This window comes from Gopherus flavomarginatus, chromosome 9 (genome assembly GCF_025201925.1).
Source record: "Gopherus flavomarginatus isolate rGopFla2 chromosome 9, rGopFla2.mat.asm, whole genome shotgun sequence".
Taxonomy (NCBI): Eukaryota; Metazoa; Chordata; order Testudines; family Testudinidae; genus Gopherus; species Gopherus flavomarginatus.
This window is the reverse complement of record NC_066625.1, coordinates 75,343,550-75,366,418: the sequence shown is the minus strand read 5'-3', so window position 1 is coordinate 75,366,418 and position 22,869 is coordinate 75,343,550. Positions and strand designations below refer to the sequence as shown.

The window sequence follows — 22,869 nt, the reverse complement described above, 5'->3', positions numbered from 1 at the left end:
GAAGTTCCCTTCATGGAGTTTTCTACACATCATTCCCTCCAGGAAGAGGGGTCTGGACTTGGAAAGGTGAGGACTCCCAACCTCACAGAACCTGTGGATCTCTGGGGAGAGACCCCTTTCACAGATCCACGTAGCTGCCAGGAGTCTTTTACATGGACAGCTACTGTTCTTTAGGTGCCACTGTCTCCCAACCTCCAGCAGCATGGTCCAACAGGAGCCATGGTGTCATTGTCTGGGTCTCTGCAGAGGGGCTTGCCCACAGAATTATTTTGGTACAGCTTTAAACATCCCTGCAGAAGTTGGACTGCTCTGCAGGAGATGGCACTGCAGAGATACTCCTGCCCCTTGCTCTGCCCCTTCCCATCACGTTAACTGGAACCATAACCCCAAAGAGTTCCAGTGGAGGGGTTTCTGTGAAACCTTGAGGTGTGGGAGTAAGATATGCACACCAATATGAAGATATCCACCCATGGAAGAGATTCTCTGAGCCCAGATAATTATGTTCTGCCTCCTAAATTCCACCATACAGTTTCAACTGAGTACAATAACCTTCTCTATTTCAAACCTGTGTAGCATTATTTTGCACTCTTAAACAGCGTACATTTCACCCAAAAGTAAGTAAGGGACTAAGTCATCCCTATTCCGTAATTTACCGAAGTAGTTAATACACAGGATCCTCAGAATAAAAGTGCAATGTATTATTTTTTCACTGGATTTTTACAGACCTACCCCTTTTTCAGCAGCCACAGTTACATTACTCACTGGACTCCACGTTCATAACATTTGAGTATGATAGGAATTGACTGGATGTTGTTTTAATATATAAAGGTTAATTTAAAATAACCTAAGAGATGAATATTGCATGACAGCAGCAATACCAATGAGAAGTCTTGGGTTCAGAAACAAGATCATCTTTCAAGCCGCCAACCAGCGATAGCTGCACTTGTCATGAACATACTGCGCTTAGTCCCCAGGGAAAGTGCATCTTCAGCTGTCATGTATGCAGCTACTTCTGTTAGTCAAGCCATGAAGCAATACTGACTTTTTCTTCTGAAGAGTCAGTCACCTGACCTCCTAAAGGTAAGTGCTGCTATGACAAGAGACGAAAGGCAGAGAATTAGCTAAAAACAGTGTGCTTAGTAATATGCTCATAGCCTGCTATAGTATTACATTATGAGTTGGTTCTGGATATATCTGTCTATATCAATGAACCAGAAATCAGACCTTGGCATTAGGTGGCTGCTCTAAACCACCTCATCTTAAGGATCATGAAAAAAAAACAAAAAACAATCAAGCAAACAGAGCAGAGGCAGCCAGAACCCATTAATCTATTACATCACTATTCATACCATGCAAACCACTGTTGTTTTTGATCAAATATCATAGTCCCTGTCCCTGTCCTTAGATGATTGATCTTGCCTTTTCATCTTTGAATCATCCAGCCTATTTCACTATATTGTAAAGTTCTCTAACTTACTGCTTTATATATAGTGATCTCCCCAGTCTAATTAATTTCCATTCATTAAGGATACTGCAACTCAAAGACCCATTTCAAGCTGCACATTTTTGCCTCTGTTGTCAAATGATTTTTATCCCTCTTGAGCAAAGATGGACTAAAATCTGGGAAGAACAAAGCAACAATTTGACCAAGCAGTACTTTATCTTTAGATATAACATTTAAAAGAGTAATATTTTACGCTCACAGAAATTCCCATGCAACTGTGGGACCATACTAAGTGTTCCTTAGGCTTCATTCATGGAATCATGGAATAATATCATCGTAGGACTGGAAGGGACTTTGAAAGGTCATTTAGTCCAATGGTTCTCAACAAGGGGTACATCAATTCATCTAGGTATTTGCCTAGTTTTACAACAGGCTACACAAAAAGCACTAGTGAAATCAGTACAAACTAAAATTTCATCCAGACAATGACTTGTTTATACTGCTCTATATATACTATACACTGAAATGTAAGCACAATATTTATATTCCAATTGATTTATTTTATAATTATATGGTAAACATGAGAAAGTCAGCAATTTTTCAGTAACAGTGTGCTGTGATACTTTTGTATTTTTATGTCTGATTTTGTGAGCAAGTAGTTTTTAAGTGAGGTGAAACTTAAGGGCACACAAGACAAATCAGACTCCTGAAAGGGGTACAGTTATCTGGAAAGGTTGAGAGCCACTGATCTAGTCCAGTCCCCTGCACTCATGGCAGGTCTAAGTATTATCTAGTATTATTGGTTCTCTCAATGCCATTGTCAGCCTCCTTGCAGTTCCTTTTAGAGGCAGCGCTTACGCTGGCATTTGACAGCAGCCCATTACACTGCTTACACCTCCCTTAATGCCAAAGGCAAATTATTGTCTTCTTTTGAGAGCAGCCAGCAATGCTCTTCTGCAGATGTCTATCCCACACAGTTCCTGACACCTTGGCACGGGATTAAAAATAAAGAGAAAAATCACAAAATAACCCAGCAGAATAAAGCCTAGCTAGAGAAAATCTATGGCAAACATAGGTAGTAGCTAAGACCTGACCACAAATGCAATCTAACAGTTAAACGAGTTGAATAAAAAACATACATCTCTGTTTGTCAGCAGCAGTATGCTGTCGCCTTCTGGTCTGGTTCTGCATTTCAGCCAGGTTAGGTGCCTCCACACCCATAATTAACATCTCACTGTGTAACTAGAGATGCACATATGTAATTCTCTGGGACAATGTGCAATATGTGCAAAACTCTGTCATTAGCATGATGCACATCACCTCTCCCTGTAGTTCTAATCTTAGGACACAATTACAGATGTATTTCCAAGTGAAAACAAACTTGATCAGGTTCATTAACCCTCTTTAATCTCCTCCTAGTCTGCACTAACTGCATATGGGGCATTCCAAATTATTTTCCTGAACTTGTGTATAGGGCCACTCTATGGAATACACACACCTTACAATGCATGATTCCACACTGTAACGTGTGTTAAGTGCTACTATAACATACAACTGGTTTTGAAGCTAGTAATACATTTTGCCATATCTTTTTCTAAAGTGCTGCCTATTGCTTTCTGTACAGCCACCTTAATAAAATGAAGGCACTGAGATTCTCTTTGGAACACCATATAGACAAAGGCTATTTTTTGCAAGCTAGATTTCAGAAAAACACATCTACAGGAGCGTGTGACAGAGGAGAGACTGGTACACACAAACATTACACAAGCTAAAGAGGAAGCTACATGCTCATTATGTCCTGTCTCTGATTCTGAGGCTTTCTACCACAGCAACAAAATTATAGAACATTCCTAGGTAGTTTACACAGGTCTAAGTCATTTGGAGACGCAGTGAAACGTGAGTGATTCATTACCTGATTTCATTTGTTATTACAGTGCAAAGGAGCATATGAAAAATTCTGGAAGAGCTCTCCACAGATGGGAAAAATGGGCATTGAATTGGTGATGACGACCAATTTGCCTTCCATTTATAGTTCCACTTAAGGATCTGCACGTTTTAGATGGGCTTTGTGCCCATCTCAGAAAAAGCAGCACAATGTTACTGATGAGAGGGAAAAGTGTTTGTGCAGATTTAGGAAATGTGGGGGTTAAAGAGTCTGTAGATTCTTTTGACAAAAGCCCATTTCTGCTTCCTATGAAGACGATTATTTGTTGTTAACCTTTTATCCTACCAGCTTTTCTGGGGGAAAATGTACCTAGAAATCTCACTAGAGAATAGTGAGACATCCCAATTTCAAGGGTGAAGGACAAGCCTTTTATATGGCTGTCAGAAATGCTAACAGGAAAACACTATTGAATGTTGTTTTCTTTTGTTAAGAATTCAGTATCAGTAACTCTTACAAAGATATGCAGTTCCTATATAAAAATCCCTGTAAAGAGTAAGACAAAGGGTAGGGGGTCAGCTCCCTGGAGAAATGGGAAAACAGGCTTAACAGAGGTAAAAAAAAAAAAAAAAAAAAAAAAAAAGGAAAAGCTTCTGTAGAAAAACAGCATCTGTTGAAACAGCGATCTCCTTGCCAAACAGCCCAAACCACACCATTTCATGGCGTCTATTTTTTTTCCTCTTGTTTGTCAGGGTTTGAGAGATTTTTATAATCATGAAGTAATACAGCTGTAACAGAGCAATAATCTCAAATTGGCTCTCTCAATAGCAGAAGTATGCCAATCAATACTGACTACCACCTTTATTAATAGAAATTGTTTTCATCAAACTAGATTTTTCTCCTATTCTCTTTTCAGTAAACACAAACCAACCCAGAACATAAATAAAAGCAAACGTTCACAACATTGTTGATACCGTAAAACAGACTGGCAGAATTGAACTACATTATAGGGAATTGGGCCACCAGTCAAGAAAGCAACCTAATCAGAACAGCACTTAAGCCTGTGTTTAAATATACGCTAAAGTGCTACTGAAATCAACTGGGCTTAAGCACATGCTTAAAATTAAGCACATACTTCTGTGCATTCCCGAATCAGAGCCATAATGGCTAAATAAGTCAGATGCACTCGTGAATTTGCTGATGACAACAACAAGCTCTCTGATAATGTAATTGTGGAAGGAGTTACATTATCAAACTGGTAAAGACAGAAGTAAGAAGAAACAGTTGTACACACACACACCCCACCACACACACACACACACACACACACACACACTTTAAAATAAGTAAAACCTAATTTGGCTAGGCATCTGCTCTCCTCCCCAAACTTTGAACCGTGTTCTGCAGAAAACTCCCAATAAGTGAGTGCTAGGGATGAATAACTGGCATCAACTCTTCATAAAAGCAACTTTCTGCCTGGTAATAGAGTAAAAAATAAATATATATGTTGACAGGTATCAGTAACAAAGCTGATGTGCAACAGCAAATCCCAAGATGTCTGCCCACTCAAATTACAAGCAAAATAAAGTTAGTTCAAACGAGAATAAATACTCTATATTTCCCCCTCATTTAAATATGATTAAAAGCCAACAGAGAGGTGAGGGGAGGGGAAAAAAGCCACCATGGAAAAATATACCAGTATAAAAATAAAAATATTGGGTCAGCCATGCTTTACTACGTTTTACCTGTACAGGGACCATGTTTGTTTTGAAGTAATTTTTTTTTTTAAATAAGAAAACCAAGGATGTTGCCAGTGAAAAGCCATAGGCATGTAAAATGACTTTTTGATTCATAATCAAAATTTTGGCTCCGTTGAGTTTAAGTTTATAGTGGAGTACAACATTCTAGTGATAGCTCAGCAATGATAGAACACCACCACCTTAAAAGTTTATATAAATATTTGATCTCCAGAATCACACATTTCAGAAAGGTTTTCGTTCCCATGGATTTTACATATCAAAGGGGATGACAGTTGATTGAGGTCTCTTGTAAGTATGCTGTGAACGTGTGTTCAATAGTAGGTAATGAATAAATACTAATGATATTTTGCACTTCTATAGCACTTTCCATGAAAGACTCTCAAATCACTTTGCAAATACTGATGGTTCAACACCCATCTCAATCAGGGAAGAGCACATGGATCTACTAACATTGCAACAAATTCAGAGGACATCCAAACTTCTGGATGCTTAGCCAAACCCAATTTGCTGAGGTTCACCCCAAACCAATTAATCTTTGGAGTCCAAATACTTTGAAAATCCATCTGTGCTATCAAAATAAAAACTTGACCAAATTAAGGGGAGAATCCCAAATCAGCTACATCCAAAACTGCCAGTCAGGGCTCAAAATTGTCTTATGCAGCGTACAGCTCAACATTTCTCTCTTCTCATTAAGTCCAATGACAAGCACTACAGATCCTGTGAATGAGTGAGGCGCTCTATTTCTCTCTGAGTATGATTCCAAGTATAATAGACTATCCTGTATCCTGAAAAAAGAGTGAGTTAGTCCTCAATAACCAGGGGGCTTGATAGTTATTTAACCAGAGTTGTTTTTGGAATTATACATTTTGGTGCAGAAGACGTCTGCATCTTGGCCATATGTCTTCTCCCTTCCCCACCTCCCCAGTTGTAACACTCTAGGGACTGCCTAATTCCTAAGCTAATACAGAAAAACGAGAAGCAGGAAAAAGACCATACTGCCCAATACGCCTGCTATGCTTTGATAACTGTTAATCTAGTGTTCTAGTCTTTTAGCTGAAAGTGAAGCTTGCTGCACTCCGCAGTAAGACAAATAGACAGGTTAATCTACTAAATTATTAGTGTTTGAGAAACTGAAAGGTTTCCTCCTGTAAGAAGATAAAAGGAGGACCCTATAGACAACCATGATAAGGGATTTAATTGCCACTGGATGGGCCTTGTTTTCTCCAAGTAAACCCAACTCTTACTCCTGCTTGTTCACATCATGATGCAAAATAATCTGGGGCATCAGGAATGGTTATTGCTCTGCAAAGGGTTATAACGGCACAGCTATGTAGAAGCTTGATGTGTTTTTGCACATTAAGGGGCAGACCCTCAGCTGGTTCACGTTGTCACAGCTCTACTGAAGTCACTGGAGCTATGCCAATTTACATCAGCTGAGGATCTGCCACTGAAAACATAAAAATGCCTGGAAAAACGAAGGCTGAGAAATACATCTTAAAAGCAGCTTGTATTTATTTGAATCAAGCATTACATTTAGCAATAAAGCTGGCAATGGAGGATCAGCTGATTTAATGGCTGAGCTCTCCCAATTAAATCTTACCATGGTTTGCTTCATCAGCAAGTTATTTGTCACGCTTAGCAGAGAGTTTCCAAAACTCTGTCATATTGTCATATGCACGTAACAAGTAGGGAAAAACTGCTCCACGGAGTTGCTTTTGGAACAAAAAAAGAAGTGTGGTTTGAGATTCATGCTTCATAGGCAATTAGATTCTCCTCCCATCAGTGGTTGTTACTAAAGAAAACAGATCCTAGATAAAGTTTCTAGAGTGTTTCCAAGTTAGTTACATTTTCTCAGGTTACTTGTTTCAATAAATTTTTATTTAAAAACTATTTAGATTGAGCAGGTGTCCAAGAAAGTTACTCAACTTTATTCAGTTACAAACATGCAGTGTAGCAGCATCTTACATTATCCTTATGCTACCCATTTTTTGATGCAGCTGAAGACAGACCATGGCAAAATATGAAAATTACTGCAAAATAAAATATTTAAACAGCCTGTCCCTGGTTATTCAAGTTGAATAGCTCAAAACCATTGAAATATTCTAGAATCACACCTGAAGAGTTGCTGAACGTGGGCAAAATGAGAGGTTTTACCCACCCATCTCTCATGTAGGCACTGCTCAGAAGACAAATAATTTATGGATCAACCTTCTAGAGAGGGTAATGTTTCATCTGCTTGGATAAGGTTTCAATCAAATCTTAAAGTGAAACATTATATTTCTATAATGAAAGCAAAGAGGTTGGGAAAGAAAAAGGGTTACTATTTCAGTAAAAGTTAAACATTACATCAATTATACACTTATGCAACAAGTAACAGTTTTATGGTTGTTTGAAACTGACACATACTACCCTCTTCTTCACTATTTGCAGTAAGGTTCTAAAAATAGTTGGCAGAAGACTCTAAAGAACTTATCCCCCTTCAGCTTTATGAAATATCAACAGCCTTCCAAAGATACGTATCTGGATTATTCAGCCTTAAATCCTCCTGAATACACAATACTTGTCTCCCCTTGGCTGCAGAGTTCTAAACACTTAACAATTAAATTAGTGGATACCTTACGTAGTATGTTTTCCCTCCTCTTTTCAGCTTTCTATTTCGTTCAACAGCAAGTTATGGCACTGAAGAATTTCTTTTCATGTTAATTTAGTTCTGACCCATATTAGAGCCTCCTGACTACCACACAGATGCCTGAATCAAATAGCAAAACATCTTATATAGTTTCCTACGGGGAGTCACCTTCACTGGATTCATAGTTCACTGTGTTTGAAATATTTTCTACTCTAAGGCTGAGTGAGTAGAAATTATTTTATTGTAAGTGTGAGTATGTATAAATGAGTGAGAGTGTGCACATCTGAAGCTAATAGTTTAGAGAGAATAGCAGCCTAAAATTAATTATTTGAGATTTCTGATGGATCTATGCTGGGGAGCAGTATAAAATAAGACCAAGCAGAGTTTCATGTAGTCACTGTCACAAAATATTAGGACTTTTGAACAGTGGTGGGAATCTTTTGCTGTGGAATGGAAGCAGCTTGTAAATCCAACAGAGCTGAAATTTCAGATTTATAGAGTATTTATCATGTTTGGCTCTAGGTGATGTGGTACATTAATGCACCAGCCTTTCACCTCCAGAAAGCAGAATCTAAATCCAAATTAAATCATAAATTACAATGAATTCGGTGGTCAGCACAAACAGCAGTTGTTCAAGGTGGGCCCAGGGACCATCTTTTTGCTATGTCTTTATACAGTACCTAGCACGAGGGAACCCTAATCCATGACAGGCTCCTAGCTGATATCACAATACAAATAAATAAATAATAATAATTACAGTTGAGAGTAACACCATAACAAGGGTGTAACCGGTAAAGTTTGAGGTATTTGAGCAGAGCTATGAGGAACTCACACAACACTACCAAGCCAGTGCGTTCACATTAGCTCAAAATTTGTTTGTAATTTTTGGAGTTAAGAACGGGTGACATTGGCAAGTCTGTTACCTTGTACTGATCTCAAAGTTCAATTGGTTACAGTAGTTCAAAACTGAAAAATCTGATTTTGAATATTTCCCCCCCGCCAAAAAACCCCTTGTTTTTTTAAAACAAAGCCTACTTTATAATTGTTTTCCCTGTCAGCATGGGTTATTCAGAACATATAACTTAAGAATTTTTATTACGTTATCTGCAAAAACAGGCTAATGAACTGGGCAACTTTATTGTGATTAGCTGCAAAAAGAGTGCTGGTAAACTACGACAATTTACAAACGTATATGAATGAGGTTTTGTTGACACAAATATTTGGTGAATAGCTGTTCTTTGTACAAACAATAGTATTCAAGTGAGTAACAGGGGTATCCAAGCACTAACAGTAGTATTCACTCTTTCCTATTTGCTATTCTTCTCTCTGCTCTTGGAAGAGTTTAAATAATCCAGTCTGGGAGCAGAAAGAATACCATATGATTTAGATGACAACTCACACACCAGGAATAGTGCAGCGTGAACAGTTCATGAACATCATGCAGGCTGAAATTTGTAGTTATGGCAAATACTTGTAAACAATAAATGCATTAAGAGAAATCAGGATCAGTTTGCAACAGAGTCAAGAACAGAAGAAAAGAGCTAAAGTCTTTGCCTAATTTATTTACAATGAATAACTGGACCAGGTCTAGTTTTGATTACATCAGGTAAATTAGAAAGAAAGTTTAAGCAAATAACTTGCAATCCTAGGACAGCAGCTGGGGTAGAGTCTTAAAATTGGAGAGAGTAATTCCATTGAATTTCTTGTTACGTCTCATTCAAATAAATTACACAAACTGTAGTCTCTCTATAAAAGGTTGGAAAGGCTCACGTTTATTAAAACTGAAGCCACAGACAAATTACAGCATATAAGAAATCTTGTGTAAAACCGCAAGTCCTTGATGACATTTTGAATCTGCTATACAGAAAATAATCCACCTGCACTTAGCTGAGTTAGTGTAGAACTAAAAGTAGAGGCAGTTACTTATTTCTACTGAGAGTTCTTTGCTTCTCAGCATGCTCCACGATTTTTTCTTCTACGTAAAGTCCTTTTCGCTTTCTCACTGCATTCATGTACTTGCGGGCCTGGTTCTCAGAGTCTGCCTTTTCTCCAAAGTGCAAATATTCCTCCTCAGTAGTTGGTACCCAGAATGGGTCACCTGAAATTATCTAAAAAGAGAAAATTGTAGAAAGAGGTATGTTAAGTTTTTAAAAAGCAGATTAGAGCATTTCAGGTAAGTTTTTGTGTTCTAAATGATCATATGCTTAGAAGTGACAAATGTGAAAAAAATAAAGAAAAGAAAAGAAAAAAGTAGGTATGGCTTCCTAGGTGGCATACAATAAGCTATTCAAGCCAAATGCATTTAAGCTTCCTTAACACGTTCAATGAGTGAAGTACTCACTTTCTGTAACTTAACTTTATATGCATTTGCTCTTGGATTTTCCAAAAAAGCAGAGATTTGGCAAAACTATCACAGAGGCATTAAAATCAAACTAAAAAACTCATTCTAAGTTTTAAAATGCCACTTCTCATTTAGATTTCTGTTGGATTTGCCCTGCCTGTGATTTTACTGGCGTTCAGTTGCACTGAGAATACACTCATTTCTATGGCTCAGATTCCTCAATCCCTGTGCAAAACCTTAGTAAAACCAGCCGGGGTTCTTGGCAAGCCTTCCCCACTTCACCCTGGCAGAGACTGGGAGACTCTTTTTATCATATAACGATACACAGTATTCATATTCACCAGCCATTCAATGGTGGGCTACCAGGGACAGCCAAGAGTATTTCATTATAAAGATTCCCTGTGCTCTTGAGCAGCCCTACTCCAGACTGAAACTGGTCCAGTATGCTTCCTTACACAGGGTAAAAATGACACGCACAACCTATGGATATTAACCACAGAAAGCAATGTTAATGTTATGAATTTAAAAGGTATATAGGGACTGACAACATATTTTCATTTCTCATTATTAGGTCAGAACAAATGGAATGTTTCGTGTGTGAAGAAACAAATAATATTGGATCTTATACTTTGAATTCTTTTTTCTGTTAAAAAAAAAAAAAGAGTTGAATGGACAATTTTCACTCACTAAGTGAATGAAGCAAACCACAGGCTGGGTTTGTAGGGGCCAGATTCACAAAGGGGACTTAGGGACCAACATCCAACTTTAGGCACCACTGTCATTCACAAAACCACCACTCAGCTGCTGCATAACCCTGCAGGGATGTAAAGTCTCTACACACCCAACTAGCCACTGCTAAAGTCCTTAAGGTTCCTCAATTTTGGTGGCTGGGCATGTGCATAGACACTTCAGTCTTACCACTGCCCTGCAGTCTGGACACTGCCCATCTAAATCATGCCTAAGCCCCATCAAGATTCACAAACTATGTTTTCCTGCCTATCTTGTCTTTGGGTCCTGATCTGGGATGCATGCTTTGAGCATACCTATACCCACCTTCTGCCCAGTAGTTACGGAACCCTTCTGGGAGATGGGAGAACCAAGTTCAAGTCTCTGCTGCATGTCAGAGAGAGTGGGGATTCAAACCAAGCCTCCCATCTCCCGAGTGAATGCTCTAACCACTAGGCTAAAGGTTATAAGGGGGGCAGCCTTGTCACCACCTCTTTTTTTAAGGACTGACTCAGCTTAGGTGCCTAACTCTAGGAGAGGGTTCGCAGTTGTGAATCCTGAGTGGAGGTAGTTGTCTCCCTCTCTGAAGCTAGGCATGATCTCCATTTGAGGGGCAGGGCTTAGGCAGGCCACATCCTTATCCTTAGCTTTTCTTACTAGCTAACTCAAGCAGCTCTTTGTTCAGTGTGCTGGCTTTTGTGAATCCCTTTTTGGGTGCCTAACTCTCCCCATGTATTGTAGAAGGAGCTGAGGTGCAGAACTTGGAACTGTAGATTCCACTAGGCAGGCATGATGCCTAAAAGTGAGGTGTTGCGGTGCCTAAGACCTCCTTGTGAATCCCACAGTAGGCCTCTTATCCAAAAGCAATTTGGACTTTTTGAGAAGCCACTGGGCTCCCGAGAGAGAGAGAGAGAGAAACAGCCATGGTAAACTGATAAAGGGAAGAGCTGACAACAATGTGTTTGTTCCAGTTATAAAAGATACTTAATTCGAGAGCTCTCAAGGTCCCAGCTGATATATCCAGATAAAAAGAAAATGTTGACTTTTATACTGGATGGTCAGAGCAATTATTGTTGAGTTCTGGGAAGTCCAAAAAGCCAAGAAATAAACACCTGATAAAATGAAGGTCTGGTAGCCTGTAGGTGCCCTTTGTTGCTGTTGGATTCTTGTACAAAGACACTTTAAACACATCTTTTACACTGACTCATTAAAGATCTTTTCTTGGAAGAGACATAACATGGGCGATGTACCCCTCAAAACAGAATAGGGCTGCTGGTTCCAATTCATTGCTTTTCTTAAGATGAAGAATATATTTGGACAGGAGATTGGAGAAAAATTGATTTTCCTATATTGAAGTCATGAAGAAATCCTTAATGGAAACAACATAAGATTTATCACGAATACAGCTACCTGTTAAATTCTATAAGGAATGCCTGCAAGAACCCTAAACTAAAGATTACAGTTAGCTCCTTCATTTACATTTGTAATACAATTTTTAACTGAATTGCTGCACTATAAGTTCAGCTAAATGTGGACAAATAAACACGATCTTGTAATAGGTAACACAGATCTTTTTCCACTGGATAATGACGCAATTTTCTGTTAATCATGTCCTGAATGTAGGTACTTAAAGATCTAGTTACATTCAAGCCCAAATACAGACAAGTATTACTCAGACTACTGTGTTTGAACTTTGAACCAACCTGAAGCAAATACTCACCAGCAGCTATACATCACACCACAGAAACACTAACCCAGGAACCAATCCCTGTAACAAACCTCATTGCCTACTCTGTCTCCATATCTACTCTAGCGACACCATCAGAGGACCCAACACATCAGCCACACCATCAGGAGCTCATTCACCTGCACATCTACTAATGTGATATATGCCATCATGTGCCAACAAGGCCCCTCTGCCATGTACATTGGCCAAACCGGACAGTCTCTACATAAAAAAATAAATGAACACAAATCGGACATGAGGAATGGTAATATACAAAAGCCAGTAGAAGAACACTTCAATCTTCCTGGACATTCTATTACAGATTTAAAAGTAGCCATACTTGAACAAAAAAACTTCAGAAACAGACTTCACAGAGAAACTGCAGAACTAAAATTCATTTGCAAATTTAACACCATTAATTTGGGCTTGAATAGGGACTGGGAGTGGCTGGCTCGCTATAAAAATAACTTTGCCTCTCCTGGAATTGACAGCGCCTCATCAATTATTTGGAGAGGACTACATCCGCCCTGATTGAATTGGCCCTGTCAACACTGGTTCTCCTCTTGTAAGGTAACTCCCTTCTCTTCACGTGTCAGTATAATAATGCCTGCCATCTGTAATTTTCACTCCATGCATGTGAAGAAGTGGGTTTTTTACCCACGGAAGTTTATGCCCAAATAAATCCATTAGTCTTTAAGGTGCCACCGGACACCTTGTTGTTTTTCTGGATACAGGCTAACATGGCTTGATACAATATTGAAACTCATTTGATTTCACTACCATTAGTGGCTATCATACTAAATTAAGAAGTTATAGATGTCTAGGTTCTAAGGACTAAATTTAAGAATCCACTTTAGACTTATTCTTACTTAGTAAACTTTATCATAGGTACAAGGAATTAGTCCTAAATCATTAAGAGTGTTCATCAAATCTTAGGCTCATATAAAATGTGCAATCAAATCAGGGAAATGGTCCTTGGTGAATTGATGTTTGGGGAATTAACCAAAATTGTATGGTGCTTTAGTCCTGAGATTCAACTTTTCCTTTCCATTAGTGGGCTATTATCTATGAAGGAGCCTAAAAGTAACTGGAATTAATAAGGCATTGAGGAATTTATAGTTACAATTAACAAGGTCACCTTGCAAGAATGTTAGATGCAAATACTGAATGATAAATTTGACCACAGAATGTCAGTTTATTCAGCGGATAAGTTACAAAATCATATGTTAAGTTTCTAATAATCATCAAAGCACTTCATTAATTTCTGTTGGGGTAATCAATACTTTTTATAAAAGACAAAGGTAATCTTGAGTCTGTTTCTTTAATTAAATCCCATGAATTACTGAGAACAGTAGTATAGGTAAATGTAGCAGTGTGGTTACCCTGCTCCGGCCCTGAAGGGTTTAAAGCAGGCCTGGAGAGGGCTGTGGCTGGAAAAGCTAGGATGATTGGGGGAAGCAGCCACAGGTGGGGCCATGCCCTAATTAGACCACAGCTGGCCCTATAAGAGGGCTGAGGGCCAGAGGCTGGGACACACTCTCTCTAGCTTCTCAGAGAGAGCAAGACCTGGCTGTATGGGCAGTTGAGGAGGGTACCTAGGGTGAAGCAGTGTTGGGGAAGGGCAGAGGGAGCAGGGGAGCTCCAGCCTAGCAAAGCCTCAGGCTGTAGGCCAAGTTAAGGGCCCACAAAGGGTATTGGGACTGCAGAGGGGTGGCCCAGGAATAGGCAGAGGCAGCTGGTGCAACCCCCCTTGCTGATGATGAGTGGTTTACAAACTGCAGTCTGCCCTAGGGAGCCAGGACTAGATGATGACTGGCAGGAGCCATTGAGGCAAGGTTGGGATGGGGGTTGGGGGTCCCCCTGGGAGGGGAGACTCAGAGTGAGTGGGTATTGCGGTGGACAAAACCCCTGGGCAAAGGGCACCAGGGTATGGGAAGGACACGGGGCCAGTGGCAGGTGAGACATCAGCCTGCAGAGGGCGCTCCAGGCTGGAAATAGCTAATTCCCAAGACGACCAGCAGGAGGCGCTGCGCCCGTGAGTTGTCACCCCGTCACAGTAAATATCAATTGTGTTTTACACGTTATTTTTCTCACCATAATCAAGGACATTATTTTAAATTATTTTTGAAATACAAGGTTAGAGCTATCTTAGCACTCAGACAAAGAGACCAGGAACTTCCAATTTTAGGCAGTTTTACCCCCAAATCTGGAATTTTTAAGTGTGTGTGTTTTGGGGGGATGGGGGAAGGAGTCTTATTGTATTTATTGTACTTGACCCTGTTTTTAACTGTCATATGACATTTTAAGACAAGGAGGGGCATTTAAAACTATTTAAACTGAACTAACAAAAATAAGATAAGGAGATATTAACTTAAAATATGAAGAAAAATTCCCTAAAAGCGTAACATTTTATAAACTATTAATTTTAAACCCTAGGTTTTAGAAAGCCCAGTTTTGCTGACATATTTGTAAATTATGAAGCTTAATGTAATTCGAAAGTAAGAAATTACATTCCACTCTAAATCATGCAGTATCTGTTTCATAATGAGGTTACAGTGACTAAAGCTGAAGATGGTTATTTTGGACAAGGTGACCATAGGCTCAGTCATGTAAAGCACTGAGCACACTGACCCTAAGCCATCAAAGTGCTGAAACGTGCTTAAAATCAAGCGTGTGCATAATCCCAGTGAAATAAATGGGGCGACTCATACACAAAGTTACACCCAAACTCCCACTTCTGTTGGTGGAAACCGAGCATGCTCATGGTGGTCTGGCAGGAGACCAAGGAAAAAATCAGTGCACTATAATATACCAATATGAAAATTAGTTTCCCAACAGGACTAGATTTTTTTTTAATATGCACATTTGTGATTGACTGACCACAGGAATATCTGTGAAAATAACCTAAATCTGCACATTTCTAGTGTCTCTGGCAGTGGCACGTCTGATTAACCAAGGCTCACAAGCTCACTATGCATAGCCATTCTGATACTTTGAACAAGAACTCATACACTCATAATCTATACTGAAAACACAAAGACGGTCTCTAGTTTATGCTTATAAGTATGGGAATTTGGCTGCAAAAAGAACTTCCAAAAAAGATTAGAATGATCCAGACTTGGGCCACTTACAAGGCATGTTGCTAACTGCTCCATTTTGCTGAAGCTTCCCCATCATAGCAGGAAGATTAAATTAAGCCAGGCATGCACATATGCACGTGAATACACAAGAAAAGCCTCCTCTGACCAAGGAAGGGATATGACAGAACGCTCTATGGAGACTATTAGAAAGCTCATTATACAGATCCAATTTCATTGGGAAACGTTTAAATACTGTGTTGATGGGTGCTTGAGAAAAACCCAAGATGGACACATTTTTCCATTAGTGTAGGAAGACGTTATTTCACTAACATTAACTAAAACGTCACGGCTGGATGCCTCTTCTGTTGATGAAAGAATGGATGTTATGGACTTCACAGGCATTTCTAGCACTCAGCAAAGTAGACTGTGTCAGAACAGGCTCCAAGATAAAGTAACCACATTGCAGTACCAGTTAACAATAGGTTACAAAAAGGCATGGCTGGCCTGGGCATGTTAGATAATATCATGCTAAATTATAGCAAAGAAGATACAACTAGAAAGAATCTACTGGAATTCAGGAAACAAATTGTGCATTTGCCCTGAGAAGTCACCAAACCAACCACAGAAGTATGACCCTAACATAGTATGCAGAACTCTTGTGTGAGGCCCAGAAAAAGAAAAAACTTTACATTGTCCATCTGTGAAATATGCCTGACTCAGTGGGGTGAAGGCAACAGCACAGAAGAGAGATCATCTATCTCTTAGTCACAGTCAGCCAATGGACCGAAGCAGATGAATGTACCAGGTGGTGACCATCATGATCCATACCCTGTTCACAGAGTGCAGGCAGGCATAAGGATGAAACACTTCCCTATAATACTGCAGAGCAGTTCTCATCACTTTGCTTCCATTGGGGAGCTGTCAGAACACTGGGCATAGGTTCCATGGGAGCAGTGCTGAGTAAGTTTTTGGCTCTTAAACTACTGTTTGTATATTTGGGGCCCACACAGGAAAAAACCCACGATGTCTATGTGGCTGAAATGGAATTTTTGTCAAAACAGAACCCTGAATGATTCATTATATTCTCAATGGAACAATCCTTTTGGAATAGTCTGAGCTGCTTAAGAGAAAGCAAAGGTTGATCTTGGAAAGAAAAAAAAAGACATCCACAAATATTATTTATCTTATGCTCCAAGTCATTTTCACTTAAAACTTCTTTGTAAGTTTCCAAATACTTTTTGTTGCAGAGCAAAACTTTAAAATTGATGATAAAAGTAGAACTGATAATACATTTTAAAAACAGACATGCCAAACTATACTGCACATACATGTTAAATATGATAGTTTATTAACATTGCTTTTTGCAATGGAAATTTTTGTTATATTCCCACACAAAAACCTCTGACAAAACAGAATTAGAGTGGAGAATATACTGCCCTAACACAATAAAATGTTACAGTTAAAAAAATCAGGAAATTCAGTTAACAATCTAACAGCCTTTACTCTGCCCTGTTTTCTATGCCTATCCTCTGCTTGGGGATTGAAAATGCTGACCAGAGGCCACATGAAACTTATCTTAGCCAAACTATTCACACTGTAATTCTAATATTATCTAAGAGACATTGCTGGGAGGCACTATATATAAAGTATGGAGAGAAACAATAAACATTGTAATTGAAAATGTAAACTTCACTTGAATTTTTTTCAATCTGTGTGATTATGGTTTTCCTGCCATTATGGAATAAATGCTTTTGACAGAATAGCAAGAAATCCAGAGGTATATTTTAAAATGCCTCTACAGTAGATGCAATTTGAGTGAGTTAAAAGAAAATGTTTTTTTTTTTGTCTTTACATGACTAAGAGTTTCTCATTAGTAAATATGAGCTCATTTCTACTGTAGCATGGCCCAATCTGTTTACTATGGAAGTGTTTTTATTCTGCCATGTAATAATTATTTCACTGATCTACTTTACATAAAGCTTTTGGAATTTATATTTTCTCTTTATTTAAGATTAGCCTACAAGCAAGACACTATTAAAATTCCACTATAATTAAATACATCAATGAAATACATGCTGAAAATTCTGACAGAATAATGGCTAACCTCTTGTGTTCATCAACTCCCTTGCAAAAGGATAAGCCAATTGAAGGTATAAATAAAATGGTGTTTATAACAACATCAGCCAGGTGGTGATGTATTTTTAGTAGGTAAACACATTAACTCAAATACTGTAGGGTATTCTTGAGAAAAAATAATTGTAAAGCATAGAAAGATTTAACAACACAGAGTCAACAACCTTTAATACTCAATTTCCTAAACAAATCCTCAAAAGAAAGCACACACAACTCGTTTACTATTACTATAGCAAGCTGAACACAAACCGACTTCTTTTATAGTCCTCATAGAGACTAAAACAAAAATGAAGAATCCACATTTGAAGAAAACTGGGGTCAGCAGTTTTAAAGTTGTGTATGTTCAACCTCAGCAGTTCTGTATATGCCCATTAAACATTTCTGTGTTGGCTTTGAAGGATCTCCTTAGTTAAAGGTGCACTATAGCTTAGCGGTCTTTTTTCATTATTTCTACTTTCCAAAAGGAAGGAAATCCAAACAGGAATATTTGATCCAAAAAGCTAGTGTTAATGCAGTTTTAAGGATGAAAAATGTAGCACGCAAGTCACACAAAATCCAAAAGGTCAAAGTTTTACTGTAACATTAATTTATATGTTTTTTGGCTGGGAATAAAACTGAGTAACTGCTTGCCAGATAGTAACTGTCCCATGCCCTAATATATGATACTAGATATATGGTTGTTTTTAGGGCCATTCATCAAATACCACGGTGAGGAGTGTGGAACATAAGTAGAACAAAACCAGAAATCTCTTGACTACTATTAGAGTCACTTTTAAAAGGAAAAGGTATACCCAATGAGTGATCTCTCTCCAAATTTACTCTATGCCCAGAGTGAGGAAATAAGAGTAAAACACTGCTGGCTACAAATGTGGAGATTTTTTTCCATATTGACTCACACTCTTCGCCACTTATCCTCATCCCCAACCAGATGTTTTGTGTAAGACCTCAGAATCCAAGATCTTTAATGACTGTGATCCCATTTGTTCCAATTATTTGGAAAAAGTAAAAGGTCCTGGTTCAATATTACTCTGTTAAAGAATTATATGACTTTGTATTGCTGCAGATATGGAATGGATTAAAATACAACTATAACAAGTTATGAACCAAAGAATTATAAACAGTATATTTTCTTTTCAAGTCTACTGCACGTACTTTCATACAGGTATCAGAAGACAGAAACTGTAAAAATAGATTGCTGACTTCAGTGACTAACTTGGGAAAGGTATGTAATTTTATTTCTGCTTAAACTATTTTCCCTCAAAAGCTCAACTGGAAATTACACAGGTTAGAATACAATTGAAAAAAATGACAGAAGTCAGAAACTGGGTAGAAAAGACCACTTATTTCAATTCTAAAACCAACTTCCAAAAGCCTCTACAGACCAAAGAAGTATTTTGATCCATGATATTTAATTCTCTTTCAGTGGCTGGAGATTTCAAAAGATTCCTACTCTCCCATCAAATACATTATGGAAAAAGTTTGCATTTTTACGACAGCTTTTCCCCCATACCAAAGAGAAAAAGTGACATTCTGGAATACTCTGTAGCTCTTAACATCCTCACAGGGGAGTGATCGATGGTTTTTCAATTTCTAAACTTTTCCTGGGGGTCAACCAAGGTTAATATCTGCATAGACCATGCAGCACCTTATGGTTATCAGACCAACACTCGAGGTAACTGATCACTCAATGCTCTGAGAAGGTGATTAAAAACCTAAAACAGGAGCTAGCAGCCAATGGGATTTGTAGCTAAAAGTCACAAATCAGTTTGTTTAATGAAAACAATGACTAAGAATAATGATTTACATTTGTGTAGCACCTTTCTGCCTCAAAACTTATGTCAACACAAGGATTTTTTCTATAGGATTTCCCACCATAGTTACCACTAGTGCACACCTTTGGTGGCAGCAACAGTGGTAAATTTTATTTTTTTCTACTCCTTTGACTTCACTTATTCCACAATTTTTATTTCATACAATATGGTGACCTATTCCCAAAGGAAAAAAAGCTAGCATAAAACCTTGGCAGGTTACACAGCTGTCTGAAAATGTTTAGATTGTTTGGTAGTTCACCAGTATGTGTTTCAAAGCCAGCTTGGCAAGATATTTAAATTTTAAAATGTGTTCTTCAGTTATGGAATTGCCCTACCACAAAACTGCAGTAACTGAACTAGGCCATACAGTTGCTTGTGTTTATAGTACTGAATTAAGAACAGCCCGGTTTCTCAGATCAGTGTTACTCATAACATTAAAGTCTTTTCATGAAATGTTAGACCAGGGGTCAGCAACCTCTGACATGCGGCTCGCCAGGGTAAGCAACCAGGCGGACGGGTCGGGCCAGTTTGTTTACCTGCTGCGTCGACAGGTTAGGCCGATCACGGCTCCCACTGGCTCTGATTCGCCGTCCCAGGCCAATGGGGGTGGCGGGAAGCCACGACCAGCACATCCAGGCCAATAGGGGCTGCGGGAAGCAGCGCGGGCAAGGGATGTGCTGGCCGCGGCTTCCTGTCGCCCCCATTGGCCTGGGATGGCAAACTCCAGGCAGTGGGAGCCGAGATCGGCCGAACTTGCCGATGCAGCAGGTAAACAAGCTGGCCTGGCCTGCCAGGGTGCTTACCCTCGTGAGCCGCGTGCCAGAGGTTGCCAACCCGTGTTAGACCGTGATCCTGCACTTTGACATAGAAGTAGTCACCATGAAATCAGCGAGATCCCTTGTGTGTGCAAAATAGAGCATATGGCCAAGTATGCATTTGTGTGGGGTTTGTTACTTGCATCCAAAAGTGGAATTGACGCCTTTGTTTGTAAATGCCATAATGCCAGGTGCACATACTTACATTTGTAAGTTGTGAACAACAAACTGGCAAGCTGCATCAGAGATTTTTTAAAAAGTTAGCAAAAAAAATGAAATGTACTAACTCACCTAGGCAGATTCACATTACATTACTTTTAAAGACATTTTAGTGTGGAGGGAAAAACCCTTAATTTGGTATTCCTTAATATGACTTGTCTTTAGAGGCAGAAAATTCACTGCTTTGTTCTTTCTCTGTTTTGAATATTAAAATTATCTATCATCTTAGGTAAACATTAAAATTCTCTTTGGAGACACACGACATTTTGAGACTTCAGAAAATTTTCCTAATTAAAGTTCTTCAGCTCCTGTTAGTGTGACCAGATAGCAACTCTGAAAAAGTGGGACAGGAGGGTGGGGGATAATAGGCACCTATATAAGACAAAGCCCTGAATACCAGGACTGTTCCTATAAAATTGGGACCTATGGCCACGCTAGCTCCAGTCCCACAAATGGATCTGTGAAGGTGGACCTTAATGCCTCTCTTTGCAGTACAGGGGGCTTATGTAGCAACTGTGAAAGCAGAAGCCTCTATATAAGGATGGAAGTTTCTCTGGAGGAACTCATCACACAGTCTTGCAAAAACACACCTTTTTACAGGATGGTGAAGGGTAATATTTTTCAATCTTAATTACACAGAGTGAAATATTAATGTATCAATTTATATTTTACACTCAGAAAAACTGCATTAAAAGAACATCGAGGTTGCAAAGTCAAGTGCTCAAAAGACAGGAATGCCAAAATAAGTGTTGCCCGGGCAACCCTAGTTCAGGCTCCTTGTGTGTAAGCATTGTGATAGTCCTTGATTATATGACCATGTACTAATTTTTCTACAGGAGCCTTCCTCTTTCAGTGCACAGAATGGATTTGCTCTGGGAATGAATCAAGGTTGTTTAGTGAAGGAGACTTGTCTGTAGTAGCTCTGACTTATTTGTTGAAGAAGTTAGAAAATGTGGATTATAATTTTTTTCCAAATATTTAACAAGTATGAGTGGAAGGAAAAGAACATTATAGCCACACTTTAATGACCTAAAACACTAATATCACAAAATCAGCTCAAGGCACCCTCTTGTCATTATTTATTTATTTAAAACCCCCCACAACTGTTCTGGCTAATTAAATACCCACCATTTAATATGCCTACTATGTGGAGACAGGTTTGAAAGGTTCCAGATGACTTCTAAGAATTACTTAAGTGTCAGGACTATCATCAAGATGATGATTCATTTGGAGCTCATTCTGCTTACAGATTAATAGATTTTAAGGCCAAAAGAACTGTTATGTCACCCCTTGTCTGACCATCTGTATAGCACAGACCAAAGAACCTCACCCAATAATTTCTGCATCAAGCCCATAATTTCTGTTTGCTTTATAAATTTGTAAAAGATATAGTCTTGATTTAAAGAACTCAGATGAAGAACCCATCATCTACCACATTCAACCTTCTTTTCTCTAATTTTTCCTAGAAATTTACAGTAAATTGTGGAGATTATTCTAATATTTATCTACTACTACTCTAAAGAATTTGGACAAAGTCACATATTTACTTTTGAAATATGTTTCTTTTACCGTGAACTAATTAAAACCGTAAAATAGCAGCTAATCATTGCCCAATTTGGAATGTGTAAATTAGCTTCAACAGAAGAGTATGCCCCAGAATACCCCATGCCCCAGTAGTTAAGGAGATTTCTTGGGAGGAAGGAGACCAAGCTCATGTCCCTACTGTACGTCTGGCAGAGCAGAGACTTCACCCTGCGTTTCCCACAGCCTGAGTGAGTGCCCTAACCACTGGGAAAAGAGTTACAAGTGGGGACAATGTTCCCCTCTATACTGCCCTTCTGGCTGTTTTGTGAATCTAGCCCTTTAAAAATGCCCAGAAAGAAAATGTTTTGTGTTGAATTCGTTTCATTTGACCCAAATGGGACTTTTTATGTTTGCTGGAAAATGTTGGCATTTTCGGATTTGGTTCAACGTGAACCAATTTTTCCCTCCTAATTTTACAGAACTGCCAGCTAATTGAAAAAATCAGTTATTCACCCAGCTCTAGTCACATATTTCTTCTGCCTTGACAAATGTACCAGGATATCATTTCACTCAAATCTAGAAAATCCCATAACAAACAGATAGATTGTACAAAGGGCACCTATGATGCTAGAGAGCAGTTGTCAGAAACAAATTCACTCACATTTCTGTAACAGTAGCAAGTACATTTTTGGAACTGGAAATTTGCTCAAACAGTTACTGAAACTATGGCTCAGTTGCTACTACACAGGAACATATTCGTTCCATCCTCCTGAGAAAAT

At 38.8% G+C, this 22,869-nt stretch overlaps 1 protein-coding gene and 1 long non-coding RNA gene across 3 annotated transcripts in view; both read right to left on the bottom strand.

Moving 5' to 3' along the window:
- Positions 1–7,460, bottom strand: part of LOC127058221 (uncharacterized) — a 58,086-nt gene extending 50,626 nt beyond the window's left edge. Inside the window, exons 1-2 of the long non-coding RNA XR_007776314.1 lie at positions 6,687–7,460; positions 879–1,090 (exon numbers count right to left, since the gene is read on the bottom strand). This is a non-coding gene — a long non-coding RNA (uncharacterized LOC127058221). The remainder of the gene's footprint in view (positions 1–878; positions 1,091–6,686) is intronic.
- Positions 7,461–9,464: 2,004 nt separating this feature from the next.
- The window catches only part of EFL1 (elongation factor like GTPase 1), a 157,620-nt gene continuing 144,215 nt past the window's right edge, over positions 9,465–22,869 (bottom strand). For both annotated transcript variants that reach the window (XM_050967801.1, XM_050967802.1), the window contains one exon: positions 9,465–9,823. In XM_050967801.1, the coding sequence (XP_050823758.1) occupies positions 9,635–9,823 (189 nt within the window). In that variant the 3' untranslated portion in view covers positions 9,465–9,634. The remainder of the gene's footprint in view (positions 9,824–22,869) is intronic.